Source organism: Exophiala bonariae (assembly GCF_035927105.1).
Source record: "Exophiala bonariae strain CCFEE 5792 chromosome Unknown scaffold_51, whole genome shotgun sequence".
Taxonomy (NCBI): Eukaryota; Fungi; Ascomycota; class Eurotiomycetes; order Chaetothyriales; family Herpotrichiellaceae; genus Exophiala; species Exophiala bonariae.
In genome coordinates, this window is record NW_027042526.1 from 7,257 (window position 1) to 30,874 (window position 23,618).

Below are 23,618 nucleotides of genomic sequence, written 5' to 3' on the forward strand. Positions count from 1 at the left end.
ATGTCCTGGGTTCACATCTACCTCGTCTCCGCCGGTCTCATCATCAAGCTCTGTCTCGGCCCACGGACGGACGCGAGGCTGATTGTGCCCGGACAGCATCTGCGCAGAGCAAGACGCTCAGGGCGTTCTTCGAGGTCGTCTTCCCGCCCGTCTGGTCCTACGGTACACCATGTGCCAGCATGCCATCCCTGGCCTCGCCCAGGCCGTCTTTTCCTGCCGTCCTTCGCCGCGTCGCTCGGCCGTCCCCGTACACTTCGTGGGCTTTGTCGTCGGCTCCGCTGTCGTCAATGCGGTGCTTCAGACACCGTTCAGGGAGAGCGCTGTTGCTCTGCGCGAGACCGTCACCTGGGCTGATGCGCTCAACTCTACTGCTGCTGCTGCTGCTGCTAACGCCACCACTATTCCCAATGCTGCTGCTATTCCCAACGCCTCCCTGACAATAAATGGCTGATGGGTCTTCAATGCTCCTCGGCTGCTCACACCTACTGTTTTACCGCCCGGCCTCCGGAAATAGTGTCAACCACTAGTATTGGGGTCCTAGCAGAGTGAGGTTCGCACGAAGCTTTCCAGACCCTTCGTCATGCTGGCCGAAGATTAAGGATAATCGCTCTGACACCACTGGCTGGCCTTCCATCTTGACTTTTGAGCTAATAGCTGGTTATTTATGGTTTCAAGAACAGCTGGTGTAAGAGATTGATTTCAACAATGACAGCGGCCTCCAGCAGCAGAATCTAAGACTGAGTAAACACAGTCCGTTGAGTAGTTATTACTTATGTAGAAGAAAGAGAAAACACCGTGCAAGACTAAAACTAGTCTTTCCGCTGCTTCTTGACCACTTTCAGGGCATCAGGCAGGGGCATTTGTGGAGAATTCAATGCTTCAATTTCAGCAGTCAGACCGGCCACCACCTTCTCCTGTTCTGCTGCCCTTGCCTTGAACCTGTCTGCTTCTGCTTTGCTGCCCTCATATGCTGCTACTGCAACTGCAAGTTGCTGCTGATCTGCTGTAGGATACTGTTAGTCGTGATGAAGAAGAATGTGTCAATATTTCAAACCTTGCTTCGTGGCCTCAAGCAGCGCATCTCCTGCCTTCGTTGCTTCTTCTACACGCTCAGTGACTATCTCGCCCAAAATCTGAGCCATAAGTTGCTCCTCCTTTAACTTGTGCTGCAACTTCGTTGTTTGTTGCAGCTTCTGCTCCTGGGCAGCAGCAGCAGCAGCTTTTCTTCTTCTTCCTGCAACCTGCGCCGTTCGATCATGGTGGAAGCGGCCAGGATGTCTTCTTCATGGTTCCGCTCGAATTTGAAGATTCTTTTGTCTAGGCGACCTCTAGCTATTGCTCGTTAATATACAAGTTTGTATAGCAAAGAGAGCTGGGAGAAACAAACTGAGAAAATTGCCCCACTGGATCACTTTTTCGATGTCAGCATGTAGAAGCCGACCCAAGACGCTATCCAGATGCTGCTGCTGCTGGTAGCTGCTAACGGTGCTGGTGTTGCGCTGCCTCTTGTCTGACCTATACGTCAATATCTTGACGAGATCTTGAGAGCAAAGAAAACTAACTGCTGTTGCGGCTGTTGTTGCGATTGTCATGGTTATGGTTGTGGCTGTGGTTGTTACTGCTGCTCCGCTTGTGGCTGCTTGAAGTCAAGAACATGTATAGCAGAGGACTGACAGTCTTACCTGGGCATGATGGCGGTAGTGGTGGTATTGGTGGTTGTGATGGAGGTTGAGGCAGTAGGGTTGGTAGGGGGGAGGCAGTGAGAGCGGTGTGCTGTGCTGCCGCTGCTCTTGTTATGTTGGTTTGAGAAGGAAAAGTGAAAGTGGAGAAGAAGATTAACAAGAAGTAGAAGAGAAAAGATTGAGCCAACCTTGGGAGAAGGTAGGTGCGCGGTGGTTAACCTGCTCTTGCACCTCCTCAGCCATTCGTGCCTTCCTGCTCTGCCTGTACGTAACTTGGCATTGGTGTGCGCCAGGTACCTAAGTAGGTAGGCACGCCAGGTAGGTGCTTGCCCACCTCATTGATCTTAAGCAGTTCAAAACTGGCATTCAACCCAGTAATATGATGTCAAAACAGTTTACACAGGTACCTACCTAAAGGGAGGATGATACTGAAGATTGGGCTCCTCTTTTGCCTCGTCCGACTTGTGTAGTAAAAGAATGTGGGAACTCCACAAATACTATCATTGAGAATCAAGTTTTGTTATCTTATACTCACATATGAAGTGGAGGTGAACGTCCTTCACTGTGATGAGTTGGGGTTCAGAGAGTATGTCCATGTGGCCACATACATGGCATTGGAATACGTTGGAATAAGTTGAACCAAAACCAACATCGATGACGATATATCAACAAGAATCAGAGTAGCTTTCATATGCCCACGTCTCGTCAGACGGGAGAGCACAATAATCCAGCCACAGCAGTTCAAGTTTCGTTCTGCGTAAATGCCGTTTACCTGATTTGGGTTGTGTAACGCAGTTCATGATAAGCACGCTCTTTTCATTGAGATATCTCGAATGATAGTGACTTATTCTATGTCTGATTTAAACTGGAACAGATGTCAGCCTAGTCTTGTCCTCCACAAGTAAAAGGTATCCACTGTAGAAATCTCCATCCAAAAGATAAATAGCCCTAGGAGGGCTCCCCAGCGCCAGAGATTGACTGGCTTATCGAGCTCTTAGGCGCATTAGCAAAGCCAGAATAATCCTGCATTGCTCGCCACACTGTTACCTCTTCGCTTAGATCAGACGGTGCTGGAAACAATTGACCTCAGGCGTGCGAACAATTTTTCTGTACGATGTAAAGTATGGCCACAAGCTGGCCAGGCATACTTACCGCACTCCGAGAACACCGATAAAAAGACACCAGGCTTGCAGTAAACAGGGGCATGAGACATCAGAGGCAGGGTTAAGCAGCTGGCTTTGCACGCTTGAGTTGCTGAGGCAGGAGAGGTGTACTACCGACCTTACCTCTTGGGGATATCAGATCGCACTGAACGACCTGGAGTTGCATCATGCATTTGCCCCTGTGAGCTCCACGACACAAGGGACGAGATGATGTTGAATCTCGCATCCTCCAGCACTCGCCATCCACGGCTAACTTTCTAGATTGAGAAGTCACATGATCAAACCAGGCTGCATCACGTGCCTGCGAGGTCTCTGCTGGTGTTTGGCAGTACCAAACTTGAATGATCATTCTTCCATCTGAGCGATAACGAGCACGGGAACCCTTTGCGCGGATGACCTGGAAGCAAAGCCATCACATGTTGCATCTTTGCATCGACAAGGTCATGGCCCGGTCACACAAACCCCCACGTTGCCTCACTTTAGAAGCATATCACGTGCCATCGGGCATACCTTACGAGTAGACCACGGCAACATTCCAGGCAAAATGGAGGCTGAGTCATCTGCCTCAGGAACTTTTGGAAGCAGCACATGATCTCTGTGCTGGCAAAGGAAGGCATGGTCGGCCCAAAACACCTGCTAGGCAGGCAACAAACAATTCCAACTGGCATCAAAAATTGAGACAGGACATCTGCCGTTGCGCAGCTGATCTCAAAGCGTGTGGGAGTTGGGCATCACTTTGGGCGGTCCGCATTCAGCTGACTTCACCACTAGAAGTCCAGAAGTGATGCTTTCGGATTTCCGGATCAAGACCAAAGACCTAAGTAATTAGCCATGCGACTTTCGCTCTCGGCAGTGGGTATGTTTCGGGAGACTGCACTCTCGTTTACGCGGTAAAGAAGGGTCTTGTTGCGGGGAGCGTCCGCTTTCTCAAGTGCTCCTGCCGAAAACCCCTCCAGGCCCATTTCCGAGGTTAACGTTTGGCTTTGAAGTGTGCCTTGGAAGCGCTGGATAGAATACGAAGCACACCAGATTCAAGAGCTCTTGCACTTTGACCAGTACGAGGTACGCATCCCAGAAGATTGCGAATTGCGCTCCGAGATGCGTTCTGTGGGGCAGAGAGGGTTCATTCTCTCTGCTTGCTATACGAGGTCTGCGTAAATGTTTTTTCTTGTCCATGCACTCCAGAAATTCCACACACACCAATATGGGAAAATCCGGGGACAGGGAAACACCAAGCGCACGGGAACGTTTTCGTAGTGCACATCTAGTACTCAATAAACGATAATGTAGATGAACGCTCATTTGCTCGCACGTATCCCGTTCATCCACTCGATCCTGAAGAATGAGAAGATGCGCACGACTCATCCCGGGTAGTTCGCTGGTGTTCTTGGATTGATGCCGTGAGTGCATTTCTGTGGCGCATATCTCGTAGTAGAACTGCGAAGGACGGATACGCTGGGAACGGGATGTTCGGAGGACCCTGAAATGTTGGCAGAGGACTGAGCAATCTGAACCGTGTCGTCGAAGCTCCAATCAGTGGTTTGCCGCGGTCGACCGCCGGCGGGTGTTCAGTGTTCACCTCGTAGGCCGCCTCTCGACGGACAAAGCATCACGACCAAAGTGTCAAGAATCAAGATCTGATGATTCACGTCGTGCAGACCTACGTAAGCTCATGGCCCGTCAAGCTTGGGGATATGCCGCCGCAGGCTCCAGGCTTTCCGCGACAACTACGTATTACGCCAGCATGGTCGCAGACCAAGCGACGGTAGCGCTCGGAGTGGTAGTAGGACAGACGTCTTCTATTATAATCCAGCGAGTGTAGGACCAGCCAAGGGCGGCTGGACAAGAACATGGCCAATGCAGCCCTAGCAAAAGTAAATCGCCATAGGTCGTGGAACCGAATCATGCAGTCATGCATATCATCTGTAAGCCTGCATACCAAACCCAGGCATGATAATTGTTGTTCTTTTGCCACCACAATGTCAGCCTGATCTTCCTGTGTATACGTTACCTCGCTGACTTTGCGAGGTTGGCAAACGATGCAACAGTAATCAAAGATGGTTTCTTCGCAAGCAAGCATATTCCAGGTTCATTATTGGGGACCGAATCAACCAATGAAATTGATATAATCCCGTCAGGCTAGCGAACGAGCAGCGACCAGTCGGTGTTCGGTAATAATAAGAACATCAATGCTCGTCGGAGCTTTGATATTTCGGCGGTTGATCAACTGCCACGAATGGCTAAAGATGATTATGTGCTACTGCCGAGGCCTACCATTTGGATTGCCATGAATCGACTCAGCGTCCGGCTTGCCTGAACCAACGACGATGCCGAGTCACCGAATGGGTTACGGCCAACCTCTGTCCACCGGGTAGATTGATTGTGAGCGGAGCAATCTGAACACGCAAGCAAGGCCCCTGAAGTAGAAATCAATAATGTCGGATAATTGTCCCAGGATTGATTTTGAGAAACTCCCCCGGACAACGAGCCCAGGGGGGTTTGACTAGTTGACGACGAATTTGGACAACAGGAAGATGGAAGGATGGAACTTGCCCCAAGAATCAGAAACGTTGTATTCCTCGGGTTCGAGGGTCCGAAATGAAAGAACAATCTCTGGTCGTCTCCGTCTCAAGTGGTAGCCCCACAGAAGGAGAAGGGCTCGTGGAAGGAAAACCCTAAAAATCTGAGCTTCCACGGAAGAGGGACTCCAGGGAGCAGGTAGAAACGGTGGTCGACCGGGGCATTACTGTATCTGGAAACCGAAAGACTCGCACCAGGAAAAACGGGATGTGGATTACGGTGGGTAGATCTGGAGGGGGTTTCCTTTGCCGCGGTTATCGCGCTACACACGGTGTCAGAAATGGGTCAGTTCCTATTGGAGGGTGTGGCATCTCCACGATCAAGCGAGATTGGTCAATGGAACCCGTCAATGACCCGTCACTCTGGACGAGCGGGCTGAAGATGCTCGAGCTCTGCGGGTAACCGTAGGCTTCACGCTCGGAACTCCAGAGCCCACAGGCGAGTGAGTGAAGCTTCCGGTGGGGGAGCTTTAGAGCGACGGGGAGATGGGTTGGACCAGGATACTCGCAACGGAGTTCATAGCTGAAGTTAGTAGTGCTGTCGACATGGCGGCCGATGCTTGGGACACACGAAGTACGACTCGATTGATTTCGGACAACTTGAAATAGTAGGGGTGAAGAGGGTGAATACCGAGCCGAAAACGTGATCAAGCAGAAGGGATAAGTATCGGGTACCTCGATCTGAACCATATTTATCCGGAAACACAAGTAGCAATTACCCAGAGGGTCTGATTGGCTTGAAGGGCATTCTCTGGTAGAATATCGGCGGCCTTATGGCGGTTCAATTTCGGGACTGTGCTGGAACAAGGTCGGAAGCTCTTCGGTCCTTGAGGAATTTCCAGGGATTTTCTTTGGTGCCAGATGAATGTAGTTGACCATCTCAAGTTTGTCAGTTTTACTCAAACAGAAACATACGAACGCGGGGGAAGTGTCGACAGATGGAATGTTAGATAACTGGATGTGTCCTGAAATCAATAATATTGTTGTTTCTCACGGAAGCACCCCGAACGAGAAATATTGATTGGTGGTTGGGTCGAGGCTATTATTCTCTGGCGCCCGACAAACACCGACGCCTGCCGATATGGAACATGGGGGGGCATTGGGCATCATTTGTTATTGATCACTGTTTCTTGCTACGCCTCAAGTCATGAGTCATTCATTGAACTCTTGGTAGAATGCCTAATGCTCTGGGAGTGAGTCAATAATGACCATTACCTTGGGCTGTTTGCATCATCACGTCCTCGGTACATAGGTCCTGACAAGAGGGAAACAGGATTCTAGCACCAACATATTAATGTAGTGATAAATCAGGTTATTTGGAACGGATGATAATGACGTGGTTGAGGCCAGGGTGCTCGGTATCGGTATATTGGCCCTGGGGAAGAATGATTAAGCCTGGCGGTGGCATTGGGGGTCCCCTCGGCCCCAAAGGGCGCCTACCCAACCTAGCAATTCCAAGTCTTGGGGAACAATTGAGGAACCTGGGAGCGAGGAGGGCTGAAGTAATCGCCAACAAACACCAATTATTATCGCAATATACTTCCTGACTCAGTATTCACACGCACATGGCATGGGTCAGCGTAATCGCTACCCTTACTCTTCCCGCTGATTAAAGCAGAGGACAAAGCAATTCATGCAATTCATGCAATCCATGGTCGCAGCCGACGTTCAGCCATGTGGGAAATCCAAAGTTTGTTGGTGTCTTTGTGAGTTACATTTGGGAATTCCAGTGTGTCGCAGAGCAGACTCATTCCCGGATCCGGTAAAATAATCTCACTTTCCAGGTGTCCGCTTGCGTAGTCATCGGAGAGGGTGTAAATGTTACTGATCACTGGCTAAAATCAAATAATATTCCCCCGTGGTAGCGTGTCCTGTCGAGATACTTTTACGACAACAGGATCCCGTGGGATGTTTGGATTGGAATTCATCCAAAAGAAAACCATCACATCAACCACATCACAACCAGTCGTGTCGAGTCGAGTCAACGAATCTGCCCCGAGACTATCGCGTGGGACGTTTGTGTGGTCACCGACATCTACCCAGTCAACGTGGGGTTCAGCTTTTTCGCACCTTCACAGGCCTCACCTTGGGCTCTCTAAGCCACCCGCCTCGCCGCGACGGAGCCGTCCACCACCCTGGACTGCAGTGGTCACCCCTGTCTCCTACTTTTAGCCTTCTAACCCTGCTACGGAGGCACCCTGGCTCTGGCTGACCGTCACTCCGTCACTGTCACCCTCCCCGTCAAGGCCATCACCTCGTCAAGACACACCAAAAGACACCGAGAGGCACCCCCGTGGCTTGCGCCCAAGGAGCCTTGATCCAGCCCGCCTTGACCATTCCGATCATTTGTCTCCCTTCAGGCGGTGACCACACCGTGTCGAGTAGACCAGTCATTCCGTTTGCGCCTAGAAAACAAACCCAAGGCCAACACAACACTTCACCAACCAACAACTCTGTCCACACAGCCCATTCCTCCGGATCTCGCCAGCTGCCTCACCTCCCTTTCCAGCTTTTCATAAACATCTCTGCCTGTCCTGTGCTGTCCGCTGTTCAAGTTCTCAACTCTCAACCTCAATCTACACCATCAACAATATCCAATATCCGTAATCAATACTGACACTCAACCCCTGCGTTGATCATTGATCGGGTCGCAATCTTGAAACCACCCTTCCAACGCCGCCATCCAGCCACTTTCGTCTCCCCGACTATTCACGGCGACGGAACCAGGACCGTGGATGCCAAAGAGGGTCAGGCTCCACTCAGCACAGACGGAGCCCACAAGCCCGCAAGCCCACATTTCCCAAAGTCAAACCAGCCCGACCTGGACCGACCGAGGTCGCATCCGACTCAGACACCGGATTTTCGCCATCCACCCCTCCAGATAAGATTTCAATCAAAAAGAAGCACGGGGAAGGGGGCAAATATCCACCATATCCGTACCGAGTACCTCGTACATTTTCCGATCCAAGCATCAATACATTAATACTTCACTATACCCACGCACCTGCCCTTCCCAGTCCTCTACCAACCACCAATCCATATACACTCGATACCATCAACATACCTAGTATCCCTTTGAGGCATATAACAACCACTCTCAACACTACATCTCATCACTCACCGCGGCAAGCCGACCACTCATCACCACAGTCACCACACTGAATCACCCACTATCGACAAGTCGCGTTCAGCCGGCACACGCTCGCGTTCCGCGCCACACCCACAGCATTGCATCACCACCCACAAGCAGTCTCTGCAACAAACATTGCGAGACCCTGGCGTCGAACAACAATCAGATTTGTACGGTTGTTAACAATAACAACCTGAGGTTTCCTCATCATCGTCAACCTCCAACTTCAAACCCCTTCACAACAAACAAGATGTATTTCTCATCACCCACAGCCAACATTACACCGGCTATGACATCGGTGCACATGTCGCGCTCGGATTCTCGTGACTCGACAAGCTCCATGTCCAATGGCTTTTCATACGCACAAACAACTGCTTATACCGCACTCCTGAGCGCCTCACCTTCATCCTCATGGATGACTGCTCATCCTCTTGTGCGGTCTGATAGCAACACTTCAACCACCACCTCTCAAACATCCTGCACTTCCTCGCCTCGCACATCTATTGCTATGCGACGTGACAGCAGCAATTCAAGTTGGCTTCCCAGCCCATACAGATCATGTCAATCATCCTTTGGTACCGAGGCAAACTCCTACCTCTCAGATGATGACCTTCTTTGCCCCATCGACGACCTCTCTCTACCAGTTGAGACCATCCCAAGCATCTCTCCCAAAAAGGAGCTCACCACTGAGGAGCAAATCGCTCTTCTACGTGAGATTCAGGAGAAGGAGGCTTCTCAACACAGTGCTTTCGCTCATGCAACCGAGCCAAAACGCAAGGTCGTTCGATTTGCAAGCCACGGTGAATCTTCCTCAAGAAGACCCAGCACCATCAAGCGTCGTCAGACTTCAACTCGACGTGGATTGAGTCACCTCAACGGACCTCAATAGGTGTCTACTCCGGCTTATGGCAAGGGCTGGTCCCTGACCTAAGATCTATCTGGGAATCTAATTTTAATCTGTCTGTCTGTCTTACCAGCAAGCGAGTGCAGCGACTTCTCATTTTTGAACGTTTTCAGCGCATTGTCTACTACTGCATTGTTATCCATTCCTCACGAGGAATGTTGAAATGGACATGGGAACATGGAGCATGTGTCTACGATACCCTAGCCTCCATCGAGAGAGCTTCATATTTTGGGCAGTTCTTTGGTCGAGTCGATATATGACTCCCAATTCGTATTATTAGCTAGCATTAATTTCCTATTCAATAACAATTATTGACCAACAAAACTCATTCCAAGTCCTTGATCGCTTTCTGTTCTTCCTTCCAGCTTCACCGCTTGTGGCCCTTGGAAAGCATGTGGTCCATTAAAGCTGACCGCTATGAATGTTCGCTGTCCGACTGAGTCATAGTCCCCTCCGAAGCCGTCCAAGCCTCTGTACTCCGGAGCTCTTGACACAGCCTCTCTCACCGTCTCACACTTGCCAACCGCGCCTCCAGAATAATTCCGTCCCTTCAGCAAACTCGCAGATCAAACGAGGTCGGAAATGTTCCAAGTTTGTGACGGTGGACATGGCAAACACTGAAACCAATGTCTAACTCGGCTGCCCAAAATATCCATGGTTTACCCCAAGATTGTGAGACACTCGCCTCCAGATTAAGGTACCCCTACTTACAAAACCCTGGTACGAGGTACCTAACATCAATGCAGGTAGGGTATGCCTACCTGAGGTACTTACATATGTACTCCTTGTGCTGGGGGATCGCTGTTTGATCCTATCTTGTCGCGTGGAATCCTTCCACATGCAAGTTTACATGGTTCTAGGTGTCAGTGCGACACAGACAGATACAGCACTTCCCCTAACCTCAAAGCCGAGGAACCTCGGTGACCATTTTTGCTTTCGAACCGGTTCACAGAACAACTTACTGCTTAGGTCCAGACACAGTGTGATCTCTACAAACTGCTCTCAGCACATCCCACTGGTCGGCAATCGAAGCCCAAATGCACCCGCATCATCACTACGAAAAAATTGTTTCATTCTACCTCGGATGCGCATCAACGGATGAATGTTGTGATGGAAGCGAACAAGATTCGACATCGCATCACACTGTCGTCAGCAACGACTCATGGTGGCCGCCGATCACTCCAGACGTTCACCGGCGACAAACGGATGTTTTCCGTGCTACAGAGTTCCGAGGGTCCTAGGGACGCTGCAAAACAAAACCCTCGCAGAACATCCGCCTTTGCATAATGTTTTTGTTATTGATCGTCACTCACGTTCGGAAACCCACCGAAACACTATTCACTTGCGGCTTTCCCTAAGTCCGCACACACACGCATCTTCAGTTCGACACGAGGGAAAGAATAAACCGGCGCTTAATCCTTCCCCCCCAGCTTTGAACTCTCCTTAATGGTTCTTGCTTCGCTATCCGCGGCTGTGAAGTCCTTGTGGTGAAGTGTGTCATTCATTGATGGAAGGATTCTGCATATCGACCCGAATATCATCGCCGATGCAACACACCATACATTGTTACACTTTGGTCTGCCCGGTTGAACCGACTCGAATGTCTTGAGATCATACGAGTAGAGACCAAGTGCACCCAAACGCGCCAATTGGCTTGTTATCCGCCGGTCGTTCACAGCACAACAACACTCGTAAACAAAATTCCGGGGGAGAGTTTCTTGGTGGGTTTGCCTTTTCTCCCACACCTCGTGCTTGGCAACAACACACTGCAGGTGTTGTTGGCAATGTGTGAATCACATGTTCTGGTCATTGGCCGAACAGTACAGCTGAGTTCAATCGCGCCCGCGACGAGGACTCAAAAACATCATGATTTCACGAGCCTCAAACTCTCCAGGAGTCGCGATACTCCGTCGGCACAGCGACCGGCACTGCAGAAGCATCGACATTGATTGCTTTATCCCGTCGTCAACGATTGAACCTGTCGGTAAATGTAGATTCTAGATACCCAGCAGTGCAAGCTGCCTCTGGATGATGGTACCGTATACGAGCTCTCAGAAGGTAGATTGCGTCATCGGCTTTTGCTACCATGCTTTGCAGGCCCTGATCGGGAAACACTTCCACATTTCACGAACTCAGGACCGACTGGGGGTGTACGAGTATTGCACGGACAGTGCGGAAAGCATCCAGAAAACCTTGCTTTTTATCCATCCTTCAATTTCGTGTTTTGTTGTTATTGTGACATCGTCCCGACCTGCCTCTGCCTGAACATGTTTCGATTACGAGTCACAGGAAATAACCGCGAGCAACGAATAGCAAAACTCTCCTTTCATCTGAGGCATTCTTCGCGGAACACCCGCGAAGGTTGCAATCTGGCTAAATGGTTATTGTCATCTGCGGTTAATTGAGACGTGGGCAGCCCAAACTCGGCCCACGCTTTGAGAGTCACCTCGTGCGGTAATGCGAAATGTTACCGGTTCACCGCAATTCCTTCCCCCCACGGTCTGGACTCATTTTTTTCAATGAGGGTTGCAAACGTGCTCACATTCCAATACATGGACCTACAGGCTACAGTAGATAGCAAATGGCCTCCTTTTTTTTTGCGAGCCAGATTGTCTCCATCGACTAAGACGTGGGATATTATTACTTGCTTTAGGATGCAACCTGAACGACCACAGAATGTATCCGTAGCATTCTCGGTGTTGTGGGATGCCGAGATTGTAGGGAGCACGACATTTGTGTGGGGTGGCAACTGCAGTGGACACCTTTTGGTTGCTTTTTCATTCAAGTTGGGGTGTGTTCCGGGTGCATGTTCTAGGTGCAGGTTCTAGGTGCTCTAGGTGCTCCAGCCTCTAGAGGAGCAAGTCTAGGGCTGCCCTGCCTCCCCCTAGTCCCTTCCCACAAACCGCTGCGGGAGCAGTGCGGCATGGTGGATTGCGGACCACATGGCAAGAGACGATGCACCTTCGGCAAAGCAACGGGGCAGGCCGAGCAGACCTCGACCCCTTCCCACTTCCAAGAGAGTCCGGACTCGGATTACCCCGAACCTTTTGGGGAAGACATGTGCGATTGATCATGTGATGAATCTTACGCCACGGCCAATACCCGCTCTGCCACACGCGCACTGCCACAGAAGGATTTCGCCCTCGTTAAGCTCGCTTAGGTAGGTATCTGAAATTCGACTCCTTCGATTTGCATGCCAGTGAATCTCCGAGCCTCATCCTTCAAGTTCAAGGTGGTGGCAATTGGTGATACCACTTCAGTCGACTTCGGTGAATCCGCAGTTCAATACCTCCCTGTCTCTGAATCCGCCAACAATATCTGACGTAGTGACAATTTCACCGTCCAAACCTTGCCTCTCAAAGCAGGAAACAGCGGGTCGCAAAACTTTCGGTTTTTTTGCACATGCAAACAATCAAAGTCTGGCTACGAGTAGGTACATCCCTCCGTAGTTCCTTTCTTTGTGGCAATGGCCATGTCAGATGTGACGGTCGTCGGAAAGCGTGCTCAACGAGGAAACGGGTTCACTAGCTAGCCAACCCTGTAGAATGTGACATGTGCACCCGTTATACCGAGTAACTTTGTAAACAGTTGGACCACAGCACGGACATGCAAGGTGAAGTGAAGCCTTGCATCATGTTCATTTCGTTTTCGTGTTCGTGTTATCCGAACGCGTCGTCGATCCGAAGTTCGCACACGCACATACACGGAGCCGCCCCTTGGCCCCAAAGCAAAAGTGCGGCTCCAGTCTTTCCGCCTCTGACGCTTTCTGACGTCCAACACCTGTCACTCACCCCAGATCCATCAATTCAATCATCTCAATCAATCAATGTCAATACTATGATAAGCAATCTCGTCTGACCGCGGCGCTAAACAGTCGCCCTGGCAGCTTTGATTGCACGTCACCGTCCCGGGCTCGCAGCGGGCGGATCGATTCTGACGTGCTGTCACGCAGATTTGATGTCGTGTTTGGACCTCATTTTGATCTGAGATATACGGAGTTTATGCAATGCAATGCACGACGGGGATGGCTGCGGGGGAATGCGAGTGGCCGGGGAAGTAGATCTGACGTGTGCCTTTTACCAGCCTTCATATCTGGTGGCTATTCGCCATTAACGAAGTATGTTCCCTTCGCGCTCGAAGCTCGGCCGGCCACTGCACTGGACAGTTGGATGAACGGCCAATTTGCCTGTGGTTCAGCTCAACAGGCATCTCAGAGGTGAGTGCTTCTCTGGTCAAGGATAGCTATCCGTATGTGCTATGGATAGGTTCTCCATTGTTCGAGCCAGGTTCTGGTGTTGATGGGTCGTTGTGAAAGTTGAACCTGTCACATGTACCTGCTCCCCCTTCTCCTTTCCAAGGGCGAATACTCCCTTCTAGCCGGCCTTCAAATCGATTGCCGAGAAAGGATGTCTCTGTCTCCCTCTGCGCTCGCTCATCACTTGCCTCATGTGTCCTGATCACAGAGAACGACATCTCTCAGGTGCCCGCCATTGCCTTCTATGTGAGTGTGAACCCTCCGTTTGATAGGGGAGGTTTGTTGGTATAACGATTCAAGATTTCTGCCAGAGAGGCCTCAAGTCACAGACTTAATCCGCATGCAGGATATCATGTGGTGATAAGGCTGCACAGCCTCTCACAAATTTCATGTCTACCGCTTCCAGGTGGTGCCGTTTCTAGCTGGCGAGTTAGTCGGTGAAATCGCCCGTCTACCCAGGTACACCAGCGGCAAGCAATGTCTTCTCCACGAAGATGGAAGCTATCCATGCTCACCATTCTCTACTGTGGCATCCCCGCACTTGGCAATTGATGTTTGAGAGTCATCAGCCTGCTACTGTAACTCTTTCGTGTTCGTCGCGTCGTCAGTCTGGAATCTCATGTTCAGTTCTTTATTTCTTGCGATATGAGACATATCAATGGTGGCGTTATCACTTCCCTGATAGTCTGCCAGCATGGTTTGCGCTTAAATGCACTGTTTATCACGCGATTGCCGTGGCCTCCAATCGGCAAACCAGATCACCAGGGTGAGGCACAATAAAGTCAACATGGCCGTTCGTTTCAAAGTCCAGGACAAGACTGGGCCTTCCCAGTTGAAGCCATAATACTGGGGAATTCATCCCTCATGAACGCGCGGAAAGTACCGCTTACTGCTCAACTGTTAACGTTTGATAGTGGGAGGGGCGGAGCGGAGGTAATGCTTAAAGTTGTGAGCCATTTGTGCAGATCATGAGACTATCCGCATGCACGGCCCTTGAGCGGCCTCAAATGTGATGCTCAATCCTCATGGTTGACCATTTATATTTGACTTCTCCTCTTACCCAACTTCAACACCAAAAGTCACTGTGGATCGCCTCATTCACACGAAAATGTAACATGTGTCTCAGCAGCGGGTTGACTCCAAGAGTATAAAGATGGCTGGTGTCCATCGATCTCCGTGTGCTGCCATGTTCTTCTCATGTAGCCTTCTTCCAAAGTGGCTTCTGGACGCTCCGCCTCGCTCTCGATGCTTCAGCGCGTCGAGGTCGTTTCCACAAGCGGTCGGGATCACGGCGCATCCCTTGTTGTCTGAAACCTGAAGAGACCATGAGTTGTGAATTCTCAAGTGCAGACACTGGTCCTTCCCTGTACCCCGAGATCGAACTTGCTGAGTGGTGTGGAAGAGCAGGATGTGGTCCGGCGGCAAAGATGAGCATAGACGAATTCGCTTCAGAAAGACCTCGTCATCATAAGGAAGCTTGGTTGGATTTCAGGGGTCGAGGCGGATATAACTGAAATCATGGAAAGAGAAGGAGAAGCACCTGTCATACACCTACTGATGTGGCCATGGCTGGATGTGGTTTGGAAATGGAGCATCCTGTCGCAATGTGTCTAGAGGACTAGTAAAAAGGAGAACAGGAAACGCCAATTTTTACTACAGAAGCAGGTGGGTGCCCAGAAAGCAATTCCATACTTCTGAGAACAATCCAAGGTTACAAAGCTGGAATACTTACCATCTTGGGGAAGCCTTCAAGTTTTTCTGAATCCATCGTCAAGACCGAAGCAACCTTGGTACCAAGTGACATGCGTTGGAAGATCTCTTCGCAACCCGGGGTCTCGTGAAGCTGTGAACATCATCTGGCCATTTATACACCTCTGGACTCGAACTTGAAAATAGCAATCTATTCGCATTCCCCTTAATTCGCAGTCGTGTTTGAGTGAGCCGTAAAGTCTTTGATTTGCGTATAGTGGGACCAAGCCGTTAGCCTTGATCCATGGCATCGTGAAACTTATAGTAGTCCATCCATAGAGGCTGCATCAAGCAGCTGAATGAAGTTTGAATGTCTCGCCCACTCTTCTTTGATACACCCAAGCCTTGTAATGACGTCACTCACCACACAAGGCTCGGAGCCTATGAATTGGGTCCCCAAATTCGAGTTCGCAATGAAGTACCTAGTACACAACCCAGATTCGAGAGACCAATAATACAACAAATGCATTCCCGCAAGAAGCTGGCATATGAACTAGCGATCTGGATTGCTGATGAAATGCCCTGACAGCCTTGAGGACTCGTTCGAAAGACTAAGAATGGCTTCCTCCAGCGAGATGCCTGAAGCAAGACCAAGGCACCGCAGACCAAAGCAACAGGCCAATCCTTTGAAGAAAGGGATTCTGCTATTCCTCGCGGCCAAGAGAGTCACTGTACAGGATCATGTATCGCCTCAGGAGGACGAACAGCCGACATTGAGGATCGCTGATCTCCCGAAGCGGTTTACCATCTATCCCCCACTATTGCTGTTGCCGTATAACTTCAGGACGCATTCTCCACCATGGCAGGTATTCTACGAGGCTTTGTCTGAAGAAGAAAAGGCGGTGTTGTTGAGACATGTCGTCGAGGGTGGGTTTGAAGGTATGGGAATCAGCCGGGTTGCTATCAACGCTCCGATTGCAGCGGATGAGATCGGCGATGCACAAGCACAGGCTGAAGCGAGTTGCGGAGGCACGGTGAAGACAGAGAATGTGTTACGCAGCCCTTCCCACCTGCTTCCCATCTTTGGCGACTGGGGTGCAGCCAAGACCACTGAGAGTGGTTCGAAGCCGGCGACAGAGGACTTTGAGCGAGCGTTTTGGGTCTCGGCCTCGCAGCATAGAGGTATCACGCAGTGCTGGGCGCCGATCTACACCATGTTCAGTCGTGGGAATGTCTCGGAGAAGGCGAGAATACTGGGCGTTGATGCTGGTCTGGGACAATCGAGGTCGTCTTTTCAAGGTCTTGCGCAAAGCGAGCTTGGAGAGGACGTCAACTGTGTTGATGTGGTTGATTTCTATGTAGGCATCGGATACTTTGCATTTTGCTACCTGCAACGTGACGTTCGGACCGTCTGGGGCTGGGACATCAATCCTTGGAGTATTGAGGGTCTCAGGAGGGGATGTGAGGCGAATGGATGGAGGTGTTTGGTCGTTCTGGTCGACAATGAAGGGCGGCTGCAGGGAATGACAGTTCGTGAACTGGCTGAAATCTGGGTCGAGAGTACCACGATAGGCGGAGGCGCAGAGATCAGATGTGTCGCATTTCTAGGTGACAACAAGTGGTCAGTTCCGCTCATGTTGGCCCTTCATGAGGAGTTGAAAGCCCGGAGTCCTTCCCACCGCGGCTTGAATGTTCGACATGCGAACATGGGGCTTCTTCCAAGCTCACGCGGAACTTGGGAGCACGCCACCGTCCTGAGCCTGAAGACTGATGCGCGCGCCAAAGGGAGCTGGTTGCACGTCCATGAGAACGTGGATATTATTCAGATTGATGCATGGAAAGTCAAGGTTGTCCATGAGATTGAGACGCTTACTAAATTATCGGATAGGGGGTCCAAGAACCGCATATCATGTGTTGGTGTTCATGAAGTGAAAACCTATGCACCAGGGGTTATGCATTGTGTCTTCGATATCCAGATCAAGCCGTACCATTAAAACTGTTTCTACATGGCTCTATATCCATCCCATCTCTTTGCAGTATTCGTACAACATTCCAATCGTCAGTCGAAGCTCTTCATCGTCATTGTGGCTTTCTGAACATTGGGGGGATATTCCTCTCCACGATTCTCTGCTGCTGCTCCATCTCGACCCGGGCTTCCTGATCCTCTCTCATCTCGTGTTTTCTGAAATGCTCAATATCCTCGGGGTGGATCAGATCTTCGATCTGTGTATTCTCGTCGTGGAATTTCTCGAAATGGTGGATCTCGTATTCATATTCGTCATCTCCGTGGTGGCCGGGCCCCAGTTTGGAGTCTGGTAGCTTTTTGCCGGCACGACTCGCGTCGACCCAGGCTGCGCGTGTGATCAGGCCGGTGCCAGTAGGGTCAAATATCTTGAACACGTCGAGAACGACGCGGTCTTTGGTTTCGGCGGGCGTAGTTTGGAGAGATTCATCGTCCAGGCCGTAGATGCGACGGACTTCATCTGGGGTCCATGCTCCATCGTTGTTGAAGTCATGGAGGGAGAAAAATGAGGGAGCGTCGAAATTGGATATATCTGGAAACCGAAAGCGTCAGTAAATGTATGGCTGGTTTGATAGGGCACTGCCTTTGCTTACGGTGTTCTTCCTGTAGATGATAGAGAGCCCAATCTTCGGCTGGGTCTGCAAGGGCTTCTTGCGAGTGTGAGCCGTGGGCAATGGCCAAGGAAAGGCAAGTGGCGATTGCCGCAAGTATAGGTATCATTTTTGTGGTGAGAAGTGTTCTGTAACACAACGAACGGCTGGTGGGAGGAGTTGTGTGTCGCAGCGCAGGAGTGCAGAGATGACCAAAATACCATTTGACTACCTAGGTACCTGCAGTGAACGAGAATGACATAATGTTCCGTTGACAGGGGTGCCCAGGGGCTAGGGCTCGTTAATGTTTTAGTTAAAGGCTTGCCCTGGGATCTAGGCCACAAGGCTCTGGCCAAGGTATCTAGACTTTTCACGTGCAGATAAGCAATCACCGTCTCCTTCACTCCTCCTTCCCTCATTGTCCTCCATGTGCCCAACTTTCACCCTCTTCTGACCAAACTATGAATTACAATTGAGAGAAAGTGAATCGAAAGCACGATGAGTCAAGTGAGGTAGGTACCCTAGGTGAACTGTTTCTTCACATGCGCTCTTGGCCCAGGTTATAAATCTTGTGTAACCAACCTACATTCTCTTGTTTGCTTTCTCAAGTACTCCCTTCTTCCTACTCATTCTCAATCTCAATCACAAGTCATAGCCTCTTTCTTTTGTCTATCGCTTGGAATGGCGGTTATGGAAGTCCCGTATTGATTTGCTGTCTTGGACTCATATTCAAGCCGGGATCCTTTCCAGCTTTGACAACGCAGTCAAGACCCCTTGCCCTGACGGTGTTCGTCTCGCTTCACTCAGGAATCTGGTTCACAAGATTATCTCATCAAGATGGACGTAGATGTAGCCCCACTGATCGATTTTGAGAGCTCGGATGAGACCAGTGATGCGGAGTCGGTCATATCTACACACTCGAACCACCCAAAGGAAACACAGAACTCTTCGGCATTTAGTGACTATGTCCAAACTCAAGTCATCCAACAACTGCAAAATGATCAGCTTCCATCTCAGTCCAGTGGCGTTGTACCACAGGAAAGTCTCATGGGCAAAGTCCGTGATTATCAACAGGAACTCTTTGATCGAGCGAAGGAGAAAAACATAATTGCGGTCCTTGACACGGGGAGCGGCAAAACTCTCATTGCTGCTTTGTTGATCAAGCACTTTCTCGAATTGGAGCTCATGAATCATGTCGAAGGAGAAGCACATCGGATTGTTTTCTTCTTGGCCAACTCTGTTCATCTAGCTCAACAACAAGCTCACTTTCTCACCAACAACCTTCCGAACCCTGTCATATCTCTCTATGGCGATTCTGGTGAGGATCTATGGAAAGGAGCACCGTGGGCGAAAATCTTTCGCGAGAACCATGTGGTTGTCTGCACACCAGAAGTCCTTCGAAATTGTCTCGACCATGCATACTATGACATGGACCAAATATCTCTTCTCATCTTCGATGAGGCTCATCATTGCAAAGGGGGCCACCCATATGCAAGGATCATCGAAGGACATTACATGACGGCAAGAGGTCGCAAACCACACATTTTTGGCATGACTGCGTCTCCTGTGGACGGAAAAGGCGACGTTGGCAAAGCCTTCCAAAACCTCGAGTACATGCTGCAAAGTCACATAGTAACCACTGACAATTTGTCCATGACCAAATATGCCCCCCGGGCCAAGGACGACGTCTGGGTGTACCCTGCCATCCAATTCCAGGGCGAAACGGGACCTGGAGAATCTTCAGAAACAGACCTGTGCCGTTCCCTGCGAGAACGTTGTGGCTTCGTCGACGATTTCAAGCAGTATTTTGTTTTCTCGGTTTACGCAAAACGAGATCTTGGACACTGGGCAGCGGATAGGGTATGGAAACAAGTTTTCACCTCGGCTCATGAGTCACACCAAGATTTCAAAGCCATCATGTACCTGGAGCGGACCAAGCTCTACATCCATTCGGGAACGGAGGAGAAAGCCAGACTGCTGCGCTCGGTTCAAAGCGCAGTTTCTCTCGTCAGGCATCACAACTTTAAGAAACCAAATGTTGCGAGTGAGTTCGACCTTTCGCCCAAGGTTCGTGTGCTCTACGAGAAACTAAAGTATCAATATTCAATCGCTCCCGCCACCAAGACAATTGTTTTTGTTCAGCAGAAGCTATCCGTAACCACGCTATGTGCATGTTTTCAATTACTGGAGGTTGAAAATATGCGACCTGGATTCCTGACTGGTACCGATAATGCAAGATCATTGAGAGATCAACAAAGAATCATGGCCAAGTTTCGCGATGGGCAAATCAATATAGTGTTTGCTACGGAGGTGGTCGAAGAAGGCATTGATATCCCTCAGTGCAACCTTGTCGTCCGTTTTGACTTATACCAAACGACAATCCAATACATGCAATCGCGAGGCCGTGCGCGGGCGACAGATTCAATCTACGCTCATATGGTCGAGGAGAATAACTCTAATCGGATGGACCATGTCAGAAAAACAATCGAGGACGAGAAGTACATCAGAAAGTATTGCCAGCATCTTTCCCCCGATCGAAAATTAGGCATTGGAACCCATTTAAAGCAGCAGCTCGCCAGAGCGGAGAAGAGAAACAAAGGCTTTATAACATCTTCAGGCATGGTTGCCAATCTCGGCAATTCACTGGAACTACTCAAGCGATATGCAGAGTCCTTGAGGAGGATAGGTGCGACTTCAGCGGAAGTGTATGTGGAAATGATCGATATCGACGTCATGGACAAGAGATTTACCTACAAAGTGATCCTTCCCAGCACAGACAACGACATGGCGATGCGCGTCCGAGGAGCTGTTGGTGAGCCCCAGGCCAGCAAGGTCCTCGCCAGGTGTTCTGCTGCATGGAAATGCTGTGTATGGTTGCGTCATGAGCAACTTTTGGATGAAAATCTGGACAGCATTTTCCAAAAAGTGAAGCCAGATAACTTGAACGCACGAATTGCCGTCTCTGAGCAGAAGGACGACTACAAGAAGAAACTGAAACCTGACTTCTGGCTTCAGACTGGAACCACTTCGACGGTACCAATGGAGGTGTTTGCAACATTTGTGGATGTATATCTACCCACCGATCGCCTCGAAAGCAGTGGCTTTATACTGTTCACAAGAGCAATACTACCAGTCATACCAGAATTTCCAGTCTTCTTACAGGACAATGTCGAGTATCGTGTGGGCTTTGAGAGTCTCACTCAGCCGATTGCTATTTCTGCTGCAGAGGTCGAAAGCTTGACAAAGTTTACGCTGAATGCAGTATTTGAAGATATTTTCCGGAAGGTTTACGAACCAGATCCCCGTATGATGAGCTATTGGTTAGCCCCTGCTTCACGCAACTCGAACCATCCGCGGGCGGCGAGTAAATCGAAGGAAGCAACTTTTGATTCTTTGGTTGACGCCGAAGAGCTCAGAAAGGGGCACCAATTGGCAAGAGAGCGTTGGATGCATCCTAATCACGCACTCCAAGGTGATAACTGGATGAATAAATATCTGGTTGACCCGGGTAATGGTTCTTTCCACTACTTTACCAAAAGGGTTGTCCGAGGTGTTTCCATCTGGGATCCAGCCCTGCCAATTCCGGCATTTGTCAAAAAGAGGCACAAGGACAGTATTATTGAGTTTACCGATAGCACATGGCGCCGAAAGAATGGAGAAATAAAATCATTCGCCGAGAGGTACGATTCTGAACAGCCTGTGCTTGAAGCCACTCTGGTTGTGTCTGGTCGAAACTGGTTGGAGAAGGTATCAGAAGACCAAACTCGAATGGCCTTGTGCTACATCGCACCACAGCCATTAGAAATTGGTAGAATCTCTGCAGAGAATGCCCGCACTCTCCAGCTCTGGCCTGCAGTCCTTCACAAGCTGGAAAATTTCCTCATTGTTAGCGAAGCTTTGCTCAAACTCAAGCTGACTCAGATACCACTTGACCTTGGCCTTCAAGCTTTCACGCAAGACACCAAAGGAGAAGCCGATGGAGATAGAGATGCGCCTGACGATGACGTCGTTGATTTGGATGACAGTATCGATGCTCACCGAAGAGTGAGCTCAAACTATGAGCGTCTGGAATTCATTGGTGATTCTCTGCTCAAAATGATGACAACAATCACTATATACAACCGTACGACCTGCAACGAAGAAGGCATGCATTGCAAGCGTATGGAAATGTTATCGAACAGCCGACTATTCTCAGTAGCCTCAAAGCCTGAATACGAACTCTTCCAGTATATCCGAGCTAGCTCTTCTGAAAAGTGGCGAGACACTTGGTATCCAGACTTTTTGAAGCAGATCAAAGGCCGTGTCATCAACTTGACAAACAAACAACGCAGCCATGCGCTGGGGAAAAAGACAATTGCAGATGTCTGCGAAGCAGTGATTGGAGCTGCAATCATGACCACACAACATTTGCCGACTGCTGAAAAGTTCGACCTTGGAATACAGGCTATCACCAAACTAGTGGAAGATGAAAATCATGACCTAACCACTTGGAAGGAAGTCGCTCCCATGTACCAGGCTCCTGGATGGAGTCTGGTAGCAAAAGATCCAGTTGCACATGATCTGGCGGAGAAAATCTTTACTATCACAGGCTATCGTTTCAGACATCCACGTTTGTTGCGCTCGGCATTCACACATTCTTCCGACCAACACTCTACTGTGCCTGACTTGCAACGCCTCGAGTTTCTCGGAGATGCTTGCCTTGATTGGGTTTGTATATGGTGGTTATTCTCCAATAATGAAACTCGAGGACCTCAATGGCTCACGGAGCACAAGATGGCAATGGTATCGAACAAGTTCTTGGCTGCACTCGCAGTCACGTTAGGATTCAACAAACTCATCTCAGCCGCAACCCCGTCCCTGTTTTCCGAAATTGCGGCCTACGCTACATGGTTCGATGAGGCGTCCAAGGTCGACGGAGTGAAGCCGGACTTTTGGACTAAGACGCCCCGATCGCCACCAAAAGCTCTGGCAGATTTAGTGGAGAGTTACCTTGGAGCTGTGCTTGTCGACTCCGGATTTGACTTCTGCGAAATCGAGAAGTTCTTCAACAACCATGTGGTGGAGTTTTTCAGAGATATTCGGGCGTACGACAGCTTTGCTAATCGACATCCAACCACATTTCTGTTCCGCTTGCTCAAAGAGCAATTCAGATGTCAGAAAAGTTCTCCGGAGGTGATCACCAAGCTAACCACACCTTCCACCCGTGATAGACTTGATACTGATGAGGCTGGAGATGAGGCAGTTGCAGGCATCGAAATGCATGTTGGTTGGGTCGTGCATGGGAAAATCATCGAACCAATCAGTAAAGGCAGCAGCATTAGGTATGCTAGAACTCGGGCGAGCAACTCCGCATTGAAAGTCCTGGTTAATTTGACGACGGAGGAATTTAGGGAGAAATACAAATGCGACTGCGTCCAAAAGCAGCAGAAGAAAGGTGTAGGCAAGCAGCAAGCAGGCTCTGTTGAGATCACTGAGAATGGGCCCAACACAACTGGAAGCCTGCTACAGGAGCTATGAACGGGGTTGATTTGACACCATGCTGGTGCGCTCGGTTTAGATGACACCAGCAGAGCATGTGAGGTCTTCAGAAGAATTGATTCGTT

At 49.9% G+C, this 23,618-nt stretch overlaps 6 protein-coding genes across 6 annotated transcripts; 4 read left to right on the forward strand and 2 right to left on the reverse strand.

The window, feature by feature from the left end:
• Window positions 1–451, forward strand: LTR84_011274 (uncharacterized protein; the record flags this gene model as incomplete). Its single annotated transcript, XM_064854807.1, has 2 exons — window positions 1–9; window positions 122–451. The coding sequence occupies 2 exons, from the start codon at window positions 1–3 to the stop codon at window positions 449–451; spliced, it is 339 nt and encodes a 112-aa protein (XP_064700066.1).
• A 358-nt stretch (window positions 452–809) lies between these two features.
• On the reverse strand, window positions 810–1,690 carry LTR84_011275 (uncharacterized protein; the record flags this gene model as incomplete). The annotated part of the gene is made up of 4 exons (XM_064854808.1): window positions 810–1,003; window positions 1,055–1,199; window positions 1,388–1,403; window positions 1,683–1,690. The coding sequence occupies 4 exons, from the start codon at window positions 1,688–1,690 to the stop codon at window positions 810–812; spliced, it is 363 nt and encodes a 120-aa protein (XP_064700067.1).
• A 7,114-nt stretch (window positions 1,691–8,804) lies between these two features.
• LTR84_011276 (uncharacterized protein) lies at window positions 8,805–9,443 on the forward strand (the record flags this gene model as incomplete). The annotated part of the gene is made up of 1 exon (XM_064854809.1): window positions 8,805–9,443. The coding sequence occupies one exon, from the start codon at window positions 8,805–8,807 to the stop codon at window positions 9,441–9,443; it is 639 nt and encodes a 212-aa protein (XP_064700068.1).
• Window positions 9,444–16,019: 6,576 nt separating this feature from the next.
• On the forward strand, window positions 16,020–17,396 carry LTR84_011277 (uncharacterized protein; the record flags this gene model as incomplete). The annotated part of the gene is made up of 1 exon (XM_064854810.1): window positions 16,020–17,396. The coding sequence occupies one exon, from the start codon at window positions 16,020–16,022 to the stop codon at window positions 17,394–17,396; it is 1,377 nt and encodes a 458-aa protein (XP_064700069.1).
• Window positions 17,397–17,481: 85 nt separating this feature from the next.
• On the reverse strand, window positions 17,482–18,145 carry LTR84_011278 (uncharacterized protein; the record flags this gene model as incomplete). The annotated part of the gene is made up of 2 exons (XM_064854811.1): window positions 17,482–17,957; window positions 18,019–18,145. The coding sequence occupies 2 exons, from the start codon at window positions 18,143–18,145 to the stop codon at window positions 17,482–17,484; spliced, it is 603 nt and encodes a 200-aa protein (XP_064700070.1).
• A 707-nt stretch (window positions 18,146–18,852) lies between these two features.
• LTR84_011279 (uncharacterized protein) lies at window positions 18,853–23,532 on the forward strand (the record flags this gene model as incomplete). The annotated part of the gene is made up of 1 exon (XM_064854812.1): window positions 18,853–23,532. One exon carries the CDS (start codon window positions 18,853–18,855, stop codon window positions 23,530–23,532), a length of 4,680 nt encoding a protein of 1,559 aa, XP_064700071.1.
• Window positions 23,533–23,618: the final 86 nt, after the last annotated feature.